This window comes from Balaenoptera acutorostrata, chromosome X (assembly GCF_949987535.1).
Source record: "Balaenoptera acutorostrata chromosome X, mBalAcu1.1, whole genome shotgun sequence".
Taxonomy (NCBI): domain Eukaryota; kingdom Metazoa; phylum Chordata; class Mammalia; order Artiodactyla; family Balaenopteridae; genus Balaenoptera; species Balaenoptera acutorostrata.
Genome location: NC_080085.1, coordinates 54,278,438 through 54,292,617, shown reverse-complemented (window position 1 = coordinate 54,292,617; position 14,180 = coordinate 54,278,438). Strand labels below are relative to the sequence as shown.

The window sequence follows — 14,180 nt, the reverse complement described above, 5'->3', positions numbered from 1 at the left end:
ATTTACAATGTTGTATTAGTTTCAGGTGTACAGCATAGTGATTCAGTTATACATATACATATATTCATTCTTTTGCAGATTCATTTCCCGTATAGGTTATTATAGAATATTAAGTAGAGTTCCCTGTGCTGTACAGTAGGTCATTGTTGGTTATCTATTTTATATATAGTTGTGTGTGTATGATAATCCTAGGATCCTAATTTATCCCTCCCCATCCCCATGTATCCCCTTTGGTAACCATCGGTTTGTTTTCGAAATCTGTGAAACTGTTTTGTAAATAAGTTCATTTGTATCATTTTTTAAATTAGATTCCACATATGAGTGATATCATATGATATTTGTCTTTCTCTGTGTGACTTACTTCACTTAATATGATAATCTCTAGGTCCATCCATGTTGTTGCAAATGGCATTATTTTGTTCTTTTTTAAGGTTGAGTAATATTCCATTGTATATATGTACCACATCTTCTTTATCCATTCCTCTATCAGTGGACATTTAGGTTGCTTCCATGACTTGGCTATTGTAAATAGCACTGCAATTACAATTGGGGTGCATGTATCTTTTCGAATTATGGTTTTCTCTGGATATATGCCCAGGAGTGGGATTGCTGGATCATATGGTACTTCTATATTTAGTTTTTTAAGGAACCTCCGTACTGTTCTCCATAATGGTTGTACTAATTTACAGTCCACCAACATTGTAGGAGGGTTCCCTTTTCTCCTCACCCTCTCCAGCATTTGTTTCTAGATTTTTTGATGATGGCCATTCTGACCAGTGTGAAGTGATACTTCATTGTAGTTTTGATTTGCATTTCTCTCATAATTAGTGATGTTAAGCATCTTTTCATGTGCTTTTGGGCCATCTGTATGACTTCTTCGGAGCAATGTCTATTTTGATATTCTGCCCATTTTTTTATTGTGTTGTTTGTTTTTGTGACATAGAGCTGCATGAGCTGTTTGTATATTTTGGAGATTAACCCCTTGTCAGTCACTTTGTTTGCAAATATTTTCTCCCAACCTGTGCATTGTCTTTTTGTTTTGTTTATGGTTTCCTTTGCTTTGCAAAAGCTTTTTTTTTTTTTTTTTTTTTTTAAAGATTTATTTTTTTTATTGATTAATTGATTGATTGATTGCTATGTTGGGTCTTCGCTTCTGTGCCAGGGCTTTCTCCAGTTGTGGCAAGCGGGGGCCACTCCTCACCGCGGTGCGGGGACCGCTCTTCATCGCGGTGCGCGGGCCTTTCACTATCGCGGCCCCTCCCGTTGCGGGGCACAGGCTCCAGACGCGCAGGCTCAGCAATTGTGGCTCACGGGCCCAGCCGCTCCGCGGCATGCGGGATCCCCCCAGACCAGGGCCCGAACCCGTGTCCCCCGCATTATTGGCAGGCAGATTCTCAACCACTGCGCCACCAGGGAAGCCCGCAAAAGCTTTTAAGTTTAATTAGATCCCATTTGTTATTTTTGTTTCTTTTTCATTACTCTAGGAGGTGGATCAAAAAAGATATTGCTGTGATTTCCTAATAGGAGGGACTGGTTCCTGCCCAGTGGTGGGTGGAGCTGGGTCTTGTCCTTCTGGTGGGCAGGACCATGCTCAGGAAAACTTTAAGATGCTTATCTGCTGATGGGTGGGGTTGTGTTCCCGTCCTGTTGGTTGTTTGGCCTGAGGTGTCCCAGCACTGGAGCCTACAGGCTGTTGGGTAAGACTAACGTCAGCCTCCGGGAGGGCTCATGCCAGTGAGTACTCCCCAGAACTGCTGCTGCCAGTGTCTTTGTCTCCACAGTGAGCCACAGCCGCCCCCTGCCTCTGCAGGAGACACTCCAATACTAGCAGGTAGGTCTGGCCCAGTCTTTTATGGGGTCATTGCTTTATTCCCCTCTGTCCTGGTGCACACGAGACCTTGTGTGCACCCTACAAGAGTGGAGTTTCTGTTTCCCCCAGTCCTGTGGAATTCCTGAGATCAAACCCCACTGGCCTTCAAAGCCAGATCATCTGGGGGCTCCTCCTCCCAGTGCTGGACCACCAGGCTGGGAAGCCTGATGTGGGGCTCAGAAATTTCACTCCTGTGGGAGAACTTCTGTGGTTTCATTGTTTTCTAGTTTGTGGGTCACCCACCTGGTGGGAATGGGATTTGATTTTATCACAGTTGTGCCCCTCATACCATCTCATTGTGGCTTTTTCTTTGTCTTTGGATATAGGGTATCTATTTTGGTCGGTTCTAGCATTTTTTTGTCAATGTTTGTTTAGCAGTTAGTTGTGATTTTGGTGTTCTCATAAAAAGGTGTGAGCTCACATCCTTATACTCCACCAACTTGAGCTAATCTCATGTCAGAGCGTATTCTGCCTGTTTTGCTATAAGACTTTTATAGTGTCTGGCCTTACATTTAGGTATTTGATCCATTTTGAGTTTATTTTTGTGTATGGTGTTAGAGAATGTTCTAATTTCATTTTTTACATGTAGCTGTCCAGTTTTCCCGGCACCACTTATTGAAGAGACTGTCTTTTCTCCATTGCATATCCTTGCCTCATTTGTCATAGATTAATTGACCATAGGAGCATGAGTTTATTTCTGGGCTTTCTATCTGTTCCATTGATCTATATTTCTTTTTTTTTTTGGATTTTTTTTTAATTCAGACAGAAAGTCACAAAAATTATAATCATCCTCATCAGTTCACTCAGTCCCATGTAATTAATTTTTTTTCATCTTGATCTTTTGTTAGCACATTTATGAGTTCATCAGTTTTTCATTAGAGTTCTGAAAATGCTTATTCATTCAGTTCAGCAGTACAGTCAGTTACCAGAAACCTGTACTTGTCAGAGTCTTTTCCATGAATTTCTTAAAGATGAAACCCTTTTATAGGAACATATTTGCAAAAGCATGAGAGTACACACAGAACTGTCTGTAAATGACAAAAGACTTAAAAATGACCACAGTTAAAAATTTGATGAAAGTTCATAACAATGCAGTTGACAAGAAAATTAGTTATTTCTGAGATATACATTTTAAGGTAATAACTAGGATTATGACTTACAACATTATACCAGAACATATAAGATTTTTAGAAATTTCATGTAATGTCTGAAACATTTATATTAACATATTTCCATACAAATAACCCAATGAAAGTTTAGTATTAGTTTAGTATTAGTTGTTTTGTTTGTTTGTTTTTTTATACTGCAGGTTCTTATTAGGCATCAGTTTTATACACATCAGTGTATACATGTCAATCCCAATCGCCCAATTCAGCACAACACCATCCCCAACCCACCGCAGTGTCCCAACCTTGGTGTCCATAGGTCCATTCTCTACATCTGTGTCTCAACTTGTGCCCTGCAAACCGGCTCATCTGTACCATTTTTCTAGGTTCCACATACATACGTTAATGTACGATATTTGTTTTTCTCTTTCTGACTTACTTCACTCTGTATGACAGTCTCTAGATCCATCCACGTCTCAACAAATGACTAAATTTCGTTCCTTTTTATGGCTGAGTAATATTCCATTCTATATATATACCACAACTTCTTTATCCATTCGTCTGTTGATGGGCATTTAGGTTGCTTCCATGACCTGGCTATTGTAAATAGTGCTGCAATGAACATTCAGGTGCATGTGTCTTTTTGAATTACGGTTTTCTCTGGGTATATGCCCAGTAGTGGGATTGCTGGGTCATATGGTAATTCTATTTTTAGTTTTTTAAGGAACCTCCATATTGTTCTCCATAGTGGCTGTATCAATTTACATTCCCACCAGCAGTGCAAGAGGGTTCCCTTTTCTCCACACCCTCTCCAGCATTTGATGTTTGTAGATTTTCTGATGATGCCCATTCTAACTGGTGTGAGGTGATACCTCATTGTAGTTTTGATTTGCATTTCTCTAATAATTAGTGATGTTGAGCAGCTTTTCATGTGCTTCGTGGCCGTCTATATGTCTTCTTTGGAGAAATGTCTATTTAGGTCATCTGCCCATTTTTGGATTGGGGTGTTTGTTTCTTTAATATTGAGCTGAATGAGCTGTTTATATATTTTGGAGATTAATCCTTTGTCCGTTGATTCGTTTGCAAATATTTTCTCCCATTGTGAGGGTTGTCTTTTTGTCTTGTTTATGGTTTCCTTTGCTGTGCAAAAGCTTTGACATTTCATTAGGTCCCATTTGTTTATTTTTGTTTTTATTTCCATTACTCTAGGAGGTGGATCAAAAAAGAGCTTGCTGTGATTTATGTCAAAGAGTGTTCTTCCTATGTTTTCCTCTAAGAGTTTTATAGTGTCCAGTCTTACATCTAAGTCTCGAATCCATTTTGAGTTTATTTTTGTGTATGGTGTTAGGGAATATTCTAATTTCATTCTTTTACATGTAGCTGTCCAGTTTTCCCAGCACCACTTATTGAAGAGACTGTCTTTTCTCCATTGTATATCTTTGCCTCCTTTGTCATAGATTAGTTGACCATAGGTGCGTGGGTTTATCTCTGGGCTTTCTATCTTGCTCCATTGATCTATGTTTCTGTTTTTGTGCCAGTACCATATTGTCTTGATTACTGTAGCTTTGTAGTATAGTCTGAAGTCAGGGAGTCTGATTCCTCCAGCTCCGTTTTTTTCCCTCAAGACTGCTTTGGCTATTCGGGGTCTTTTGTGTCTCCATACAAATTTTAAGATGATTTCTTCTAGTACCGTAAAAAATGCCATTGGTAATTTGATAGGGATTGCATTGAATCTGTAGATTGCTTTGGGTAGTATAGTCATTTTCACAATGTTGATTCTTCCAATCCAAGAACATGGTATATCTCTCCATCTGTTGGTATCATCCTTAATTTCTTTCATCAGTGTCTTATAGTTTTCTGCATACAGGTCTTTTGTCTCCCTAGGTAGGTTTATTCCTAGGTATTTTATTCTTTTTGTTGCAATGGTAAATGGGAGTGTTTCCATAATTTCTCTTTCAGATTTTTCATCATTAGTGTATAGGGAGGCAAGAGATTTCTGTGCATTAATTTTGTATCCTGCAACTTTACCATATTCATTAATTAGCTCTAGCAATTTTCTGGTGGCAGTTTTAGGATTCTCTATGTATAATATCATGTCATCCACACACAGTGACAGTTTTACATCTTCTTTTCCAATTTGTATTCCTTTTATTTCTTTTTCTTCTCTTATTGCCGTGGCTAGGACTTCCAGAACTATGTTGAATAATAGTGGTGAGAGTGGACATCCTTGTCTCATTCCTGATCTTAGAGGAAATGCTTTCAGTTTTTCACCATTGAGAATGATGTTAGCTGTGGGTTTCTCATATATGGCCTTTATTATGTTGAGGTAGGTTCCCTCTATGCCCACTTTATGGAGAGTTTTTGTCATAAATGGGTGTTGAATTTTGTCAAAAGCTTTTTCTGCATCTATTGAGATGATCATATGGATTTTCTTCTTCAATTTGTTAATATGGTGTATCACATTGATTGATTTGTGTATATTGAAGAATCCTTGCATCCCTGGGATAAATCCCACTTGATCCTTTTAATGTGTTGTTGGATTCTGTTTGCTAGTATTTTGTTGAGGATTTTTGCATCTATGTTCATCAGCGATATTGGTCTGTAGTTTTCTTTCTTTGTAGTTTCTTTGTCTGGTTTTGCTCTCAGGGTGATGGTGTCCTCATAGAATGAATTTGGGAGTGTTCCTTCCTCTGCAATTTTATGGAAGAGTTTGAGAAGGATAGGTGTTAGCTCTTCTCTAAATGTTTGATAGAATTCACCTGTGAAGCCATCTGGTCCTGGACTTTTGTTTGTTGGAAGATTTTTAATCACAGTTTCAATTTCATTGCTTGTGATTGGTCTGTTTATATTTTCTGTTTCTTTCTGGTTCAGTCTTGGAAGGTTATACCTTTCTAAGAATTTGTCCATTTCTTCCAGGTTGTCCATTTTATTGGCATAAAGTTGCGTGTAGTAGTCTCTTAGAATGCTTTGTATTTCTGCAGTGTCTGTTGTAACTTCTCCTTTTTCATTTCTGATTTTATTGATTTGAGTCCTCTCCCTCTTTTTCTTGATGAGTCTGGCTAATGGCTTATCAATTTTGTTTATCTTCTCAAAGTACCAGCTTTTAGTTTTATTGATCTTTACTATTGTTTTCTTTGTTTCTATTTCATTTATTTCTGCTCTGATCTTTATGATTTCTTTCCTTCTGCTAACTTTGTGTTTTGTTTGTTCTTCTTTCTCTAGTTTCTTTAGGTGTAAGGATAGATTGTTTACTTGAGATTTTTCTTGTTTCTTTAGGTAGGCTTGTATAGCTATAAACTTCCCTCTTAGAACTGCTTTTGCTGCATCCCATAGGTTTTGGGTCGTCGTGTTTTCATTGTCATTTGTCTCTAGGTATTTTTTGATTTCCTCTTTGATTTCTTCAGTGATCTCTTGGTTATTTAGTAACGTACTGTTTAGCTTCCATGTGTTTGTCTTTTTTACGTTTTTTTCCCTGTAATTCATTTCTAATCTCATAGCATTGTGGTCAGAAAAGATGCTTGATATGATTTCAATTTTCTTAAATTTACTGAGGCTTGATTTGTGACCCAAGATGTGATCTATCCTGGAGAATGTTCCGTGCGTACTTGAGAAGAACGTGTAATCTGCTGTTTTTGGATGAAATGTCCTATAAATATCAATTGAATCTATCTGGTCTATTGTGTCATTTAAAGCTTCTGTTTCCTTATTTATTTTCATTTTGGATGATCTGTCCATTGGTGTAAGTGAGGTGTTAAAGTCCCCCACTATTATTGTGTTACTGTCAATTTCCTCTTTTATGGCTGTTAGCAGTTGCCTTATGTATTGAGGTGCTCCTATGTTGGGTGCATATATATTTATAATTGTTATATCTTCTTCTTGGATTGATCCCTTGATCATTATGTAGTGTCCTTCCTTGTCTCTTGTAACATTCTTTATTTTAAGGTCTATTTTATCTGATATGAGTATAGCTACTCCAGTTTTCTTTTGATTTCCATTTGCATGGAATATCTTTTTCCATCCCCTCACTTTCAGTCTGTATGTGTCCCGAGGTCTAAAGTGGGTCTCTTGTAGACAGCATATATATGGGTCTTGTTTTTGTATCCATTCAGCAAGCTTGTGTCTTTTGGTTGGAGCATTTAATCCATTCACGTTTAAGGTAATTATCGATATGTATGTTACTATGACCATTTTCTTAATTGTTTTGGGTTTGTTTTTGTAGGTCCTTTTCTTCTCTTGTGTTTCCCACTTAGAGAAGTTCCTTTAGCATTTGTTGTAGAGCTGGTTTGGTGGTGCTGAATTCTCTTAGCTTTTGCTTGTCTGTAAAGCTTTTGATTTCTCCATCAAATCTAAATGAGATCCTTGCCGGGTAGAGTAATCTTGGTTGTAGGTTCTTCCCTTCCATCACTTTAAGTATATCATGCCACTCCCTTCTGGCTTGTAGAGTTTCTGCTGAGAAATCAGCTGTTAACCTTATGGGAGTTCCCTTGTATGTTATTTGTCGTTTTTCCCTTGCTGCTTTCAATAATTTTTCTTTGTCTTTATTTTTTGCCATTTTGATTACTATGTGTCTCGGTGTGTTTCTCCTTGGGTTTATCCTGTATGGGACTCTCTGCGCTTCCTGGACTTGGGTGGCTATTTCCTTTCCCATGTTAGGGAAGTTTTCGACTATAATCTCTTCAAATATTTTCTCTGGCCCTTTCTCTCTCTCTTCTCCTTCTGGGACCCCTATAATGCAAATGTTGTTGCGTTTAATGTTGTCCCAGGGGCCTCGTAGGCTGTCTTCATTTCTTTTCATTCTTTTTTCTTTAGTCTGTTCCGCAGCAGTGAATTCCACCATTCTGTCTTCCAGGTCACTTATCCGTTCTTCTGCCTCAGTTATTCTGCTATTGATTCCTTCTAGTGTAGTTTTCATTTCAGTTATTGTATTGGTCATCTCTGTTTGTTTGTTCTTTAATTCTTCTAGGTCTTTGTTAATCATTTCTTGCATCTTCTCAATCTTTGCCTCCATTATTATTCCGAGGTCCTGGATCATCTTCACTATCATTATTCTGAATTCTTTTTCTGGAAGGTTGCCTATCTCCACTTCATTTAGTTGTTTTTCCGGGGTTTTTTCTTGTTCCTTCATCTGGTATATAGCCCTCTGCCTTTTCATCTTGTCTATCTTTCTGTAACTGTGGGGTTTGGTCCACAGGCTGCAGGATTGTAGTTTTTCTTGCTTCTGCTGTCTGTCCTCTGGTGGTTGAGGCTATCTAAGAGGCTTGATGGGAGGCTCTGTTGGTGGGTAGCGCTGACTGTTGCTGTGGTGGACAGAGCTCCATAACACTTTAATCCACTTGACTGTTGATGGGTGGGGCTGGGTTCCCTCCCTGTTGGTTGTTTTGCCTGAGGCAACCCAACACTGGAGCCTACCTGGGCTCTTTGATGGGGTTAATGGCAGACTCTGAGAGGGCTCACGCCAAGGAGCACTTCCCAGAGCCTCCGCTGCCAGTGTTCTTGTCCCCACGGTGAAACAGAGCCACCCCCCGCCTCTGCAGGAGACCCCCCAACACCAGCAGGTAGGTCTGGTTCAGTCTCCCCCAGGGTCACTGCTCCTTCCCCTGGGTCCCGATGCACACACTACTTTGTGTGTGCCCTCCAAGAGTGGGGTCTCTGTTTCCCCCAGTCCTGTCGAAGTCCTGCAATCAATTCCCACTAGGCTTCAAAGTCTGATTCTCTAGGAATTCCTCCTCCCGTTGCCGGACCCCCAGGTTGGGAAGCCTGACGTGGGGCTCAGAAGCTTCACTCCAGTGGGTGGACTTCTGTGGTATAAGTGTTCGCCAGTCTGTGAGTCACCCACCCAGCAGTTATGGGATTTGATTTTACTCTGATTGCGCCCCTCCTACCGTCTCACTGTGGCTTCTCCTCTGTCCTTGGACGTGGAGTATCCTCTTTGGTGAGTTCCAGTGTCTTCCTGTCGATGATTGTCCAGCAGCCAGTCGTGATTCTGGTGCTCTCGCAAGAGGGAGTGAGAGCACGTCCTTCTACCCCGCCATCTTGGTTCTGATCTATATTTCTGTTTTTATGCCAGTACCATACTGTTTTGATGACTGTAGCTTTGTAGTATAGTCTGAAGTCAGGGATCCTGATTCCTCCAGCTCCCTTTTTCTTTCTCAAGATTGATTTGGTTACTTGGGGTCTTTTGTGTTTCCATACAAATTTAAAATGTTTTATTCTAGTTCTGTGAAAAATGCCATTGGTAATTTGATAGGGATTGCATTGAATCTATAGATTGCCATGGGTAGTATAGTCATTTTCAAAATTTTGATTCTTCCAATCCAAGAACATGGTATATCTGTCCATCTGTCTGCATCATCTTCAATTTCTTTCATCAGTGTCTTATAGTTTTCAGAGTATAGGTCTTTTCCCTCCTTAGGCAGGTTTATTCTAAGTATTTTATTATTTTTGCTGTGATGGTAAATGGGATTGTTTCCTTAATTTCTCTTTCTGATCTTTCATTGTTAGAGTATAGGAATGCAAGACATTTCTGTGTATTAATTTTGTATCCTGCAGCTTTATCAAATTCGTGTTTGCCTTTACTGGTAAGCCTTCCCATTCATAATTTTATTGTTTCTAGTTGTGGCCTTTTCATTTCCTCCTACAGAAGTTCCTTTAGCATTTGTTGTAAAGCTTTTTTGGTGGTGCTGAATTCTCTTAACTTTTGTTTGTCTGTAAAGTTTTTGATTTCTCTGTCAAGTCTGAATAAGAGCCTTGCTGGGCAGAGTATTCTTGGTTGTAGGTTCTTCCTTTTTATCACTTAAAATATATCATGCCACCAGATTCTGGCCTGCAGAGTTTCTGCTGAAAAATCAGCTGATAACCTTATTTTGATTCCCTTGTATGTTATTTGTTGCTTTTCCCTTGTTACTTTTAATGTTTTCTCTTTGTCTTTAATTTTTGTCAGTTTGATTAATATGTGTCTTGCTGTGTTCCTCCTTGGGTTTATCTTGTATGGGACTCTGTGCTTCCTGGACTTGAGTGAGCATTTCCTTTCTCATGTTAGGGAAGTTTTCAGCTATTATCTCTTCAAATATTTCCTCAGACCCTTTCTCTCTCTCTTCTCCTTCTGGGACCCCTATAATGCAAATATTGGTGCATTTAATGTTTTTCCAAAGGTCTCTGAGAGTGTCCTCATTTCTTTTCATTATTTTTTCTGTTCTGTGGCAGTGATTTCCACCACTCTGTCTTCCAGCTCACTTATTCGTTCTTCTGCCTCATTTATTCTGCTATTGATTTCCTTCTAGTGTATTTTGCATTTCAGTTATTGTACTGTTCATCTGTTTGTTGTTCTTTGAACCTTCTAGCTCTTTGTTAAACATTTCTTATATCTTCGCTGTCTGTACCTCCATTCTTTTTCTGAGATCTTGGATCATATTTACTATCGTTACTCTGAATTATTTTTTAGGGAGATTGCCTCTCTCCATTTCACTTAGTTGTTCTGGGTTTTTATCTTGTGCCTTCTTCTGGATCATATTTCTCTGCCATCTCATTTTGTCTAATTTTCTGTGTTTGTGGTCTCCTTTCTTCAGCCTGCAGGATCGTAGCTCCTTTTGCTTCTGGTGTCTGCCCCCTGGTGGTTAAGGTTGGTCCTGGGGCTTGTGCCTGCCCACTGGTGGGTGAAGTTGGGTCTTGTCCCTATGGGGGCAGGGCCATGTCAAGGGGTGTGTTTAGAGGTGGCTGTGAGCTCAGTACGACTTTAGGAAGCCTGTCTTCAGCAGAGATCTTTCTGTTAGGAACTTTACTCTTAAATTATGAGCATGTCCAGTCTTTTTAATGTCATCAAAGTTACCTTACTTTTGAGATCTGCCTACCTACCAGGCTAATATTTTCTTGACATGAGGAAAACATAAACAATCAATTTCTCCAACTAAGCTAACCCACTTTTTTTCTTTTTGTTTATTCAAGGTTCTGGTGTGGGATGTACAACCGCTTTGACAAAGGGCTGCAGCCCAAGCAGAGTATGCTAGAGAGCCTCTTGGAAATTAAGAAGCAGAGATCAATGCTGGATGCAGATGTGCACAAACTAGAAAAGGTGAAGAGTTAAATCTCAAAATGAGAACCTCTTGCCCCTTCTGAGTAGGCCCAATCCACTGAGAGTTGAATTGGTACTTGTGAGAAGCTGCCTGGCTGGCTTGTTATACTCTCTGCTTTCCAAGCATCCTGTGTCTATAAAGCTCTAAGGTGAAACTCCTTTTTTACATCCCATATTAAGTGGTAAATATAACACTCAGCTAAACAAGTGGATTGGTTCCCTTTTTGGATCTGGATGGAATTATTAGGAGGAACAAGAGGGAATGACAGGGAAGTAATACAAGTATTTGTTATCCATCAAGAGAATAAGTATAACTTCTTGGGTGTACTAATGAGAACAATGAAATTGTTATATTTCCAATTAGGAAAACCTTATAAAAAATCTGATTTCCTTCCCATGTAGATTATAAACTCTGCTTATTGTACCAGCAAAACCAAAGTCACACACTTGTTTTTAATTAGAAGTTAAACAAGTCAACAGGGATTTCCTTTCAAAAAATGGAAAATGCTGAACTGCTTCTGGAATCCAGAGGTCCCTAAGGGTGTGTTTGAAGTAGAGGGGAGGGATATTTTTTAGAAAAGAATTCTTGGAAAGGGTGTGCTGTTTAGGAACTGGGTGTGAACCTCCTTTCGACCAGATAAGGCATAGCTTTTCTGCTCACTGTAAGTAAACAAATATCCTTTTATTGTGAAAATAAATGTATTGTGATTACATCAGATCCTAAACTTTTGAATGTCCTCTTGGCAGGTAATGGTCAGTTAGTTGGTTCCATTAAAAAAAAGAAGAAGAAGGGGAAGGGGAAGGAAAAAACTGGAGCATAACTTAAAATCATAGGAAACAAAGGAAACAAGCAGCCCCAGGAAGGTCAAGCCCTAGGAAGAACTGAAAAGTAGGAAACCTTTTTCCTAGTGTCTCCTGCCTCCTTTTTTACCTATTAGCAGCCTTCTCCACAAGGCCTCCAGAGCAGGTCTCCTATTCTAAACCCAGCCCTTTCACTTATTCCTGCCTAATTCCTGAGAGAATCAGATTCATTCTAGATTGAATCAGATCACTTTCTGATTCTAAAGTTCAAAAGTAAGTAAGGCTTCCTTTTAAAATAAAAACTATTATTAACATTCCTTTTTTAATACAGAGAAGAGAAACAAAAGCAGCCCAACAGATAACCCCATTGACGTTTAAAAAAAAAAAAGGCAGTACAAGTATAAAGTTAGAATATGCAGAATACAAAAATGTACAAAATGGAACGTTGAAAAAACTCTCCCAGCCACCTACCCATTCAGTTTCTCTCTCCAAGGGTTATCACTGTGTGTATGTGTGTGTGTGTGTGTGTGTGTGTGTGTGTGTGTGTGTGATTTTGTGATTTCCAGGAAAATAAGAGTGGTATGCTTATACCCTAACCCTATAACCCATGAACCCATAGATATCCACAGATGCCCTTCAGGGGATCTGTGTGTGAAACCCCTGAAATTATACCTAAAACCTGTTTGTGTGCCATCTCATGCACTCACATGTGAATGCATGCAGTTTTCTGAGAAGAAGGTCCATCATTTTCTTCAGATTTTCAAAGGTGTCTATGACCCACAAAAGTTAAGAATCACTGTTGTAAAGTATCAGTGAATCATTGTGTTATCCCTGAAGGTGAAAATATCCATTGGAGATAGCATGAAGTAGTAGACAGATAATAGACTTTGGCATTAAGAAGAGGCAGGGTCAGATCCCAGCTCTACCACTTCCTAAATGTGTGAATTTGGGGTGACTTAAATTCTCTGAGCCTCAGTTTCCTCATCTGTAAAATACAGCTAATTCCTAACTAATAAGACTCTTAAGTATAAAAGGAAATACTATATGTAAAGTGCCTGGCACATGGAGGTATTCAATAAATGTTAGTGATCCTTTCCCTTGCCCTCCCTGCTCCCAGTAATAAAATTGCATTTATCAGAAAAGGGAACTTGTATATATACAAGACCCTTGAGGGTCTTTAGTAGTAGGGCTTTTAAAGCACTATGTCAAGTGATGAAGAAAAGATGTTTGAGGATGAGGAGGGGGCAAAAGGTCATTTGCTACCATATAAGTGACAGCAGGCAGGATCCCTATAAGTCAATGTGATATTTGCCTAGTTTTACTCCGGTTTCTAATTCTTTTCAACCATTCCTTGCTCCCATGACAGAAAGTGAAAGCCCATGATGAGCCACCAGAAGAAGTCTGTACCTGCTCTCAATTAGGGCGTTTATTATCTCAACACCTGGGAACTCCTTTAACCAATCCTCTCAGCTTTATGGGTATTGATGGAGACCTGAATACCTTGATGGAGAATGGCACTCTTTCTAGGGAAGGAGGCCTTCGAGTTCAGATGGATCAAGTAAAAAGCCAGTGTGCAGACCTCCACCCTGACTATTATGGGACCATGGGCAACCTTAGGGCCATAAACATTTCTGGGGATGTCGGCTTCTCTGGAGACACAGGCATTTCTGGGGTCTCAGGCATCTCTGGCAACACGGGCACCTCTGAGGCTAAGGGCTTCTATGAAGACATCAGCATCTCTGGGGCCATCAGCTTCTCTGGGACCACAGGCCTCTCTGAAGACACAGGACTCTCTAAGGCCATCATCAAGGAGGCAGGTTTCTCTAAGCAACAGTGAGCTATTCATCTGCTTCCATATTAGGTGCACCTGCAACACCCACAATGATCCTTGTCTCAAAAAAGGCTGTGCTGCTTTTCTAATTGGATTAAATGGGCAAGGCCAGGGCACCCCTCCTCCCACTTAAGAGTCTGGAAGGGGATTTAGGGCCTTTACTAGTTAAGCAACCAGTATATGCATGTCAAGCAGCCCAGAATATAGGCAAGAGAAAGAATATGTTATTATTCTAGTATGGGATTTAGCTTTAAAAATATTGCTTTTCAGCTGAGATATTAGGCTGGTTCCATTATTCCATTTTCCTTAAAGATCAGCCTCCCTAACATTTCCACCCTTACTATTATAGCATGAGAACAAGTTGAAATATTGTCACAGTGGAGAATTAAGCCCCTGTTGAGGGGAGAGATGGTGTGCAACAGGTAGCTGAATTGCATAATAGCTTAAAAGAAAATTTTACTTGGAATTATATTTAGTCATACAATGTAAGCTAACATTATTGCC

General features: G+C 39.6%; 1 protein-coding gene across 1 annotated transcript; it reads left to right on the top strand.

Moving 5' to 3' along the window:
• Positions 1 to 10,945: 10,945 nt before the first annotated feature.
• Positions 10,946 to 13,911, top strand: LOC103003723 (myotubularin-related protein 8-like). Its single transcript, XM_028168438.2, has 2 exons — positions 10,946 to 11,044; positions 13,212 to 13,911. Exons 1-2 carry the CDS (start codon positions 10,973 to 10,975, stop codon positions 13,680 to 13,682), a joined length of 543 nt encoding a protein of 180 aa, XP_028024239.2. The 5' UTR covers positions 10,946 to 10,972; the 3' UTR covers positions 13,683 to 13,911.
• The last annotated feature ends 269 nt before the right edge of the window (positions 13,912 to 14,180 follow it).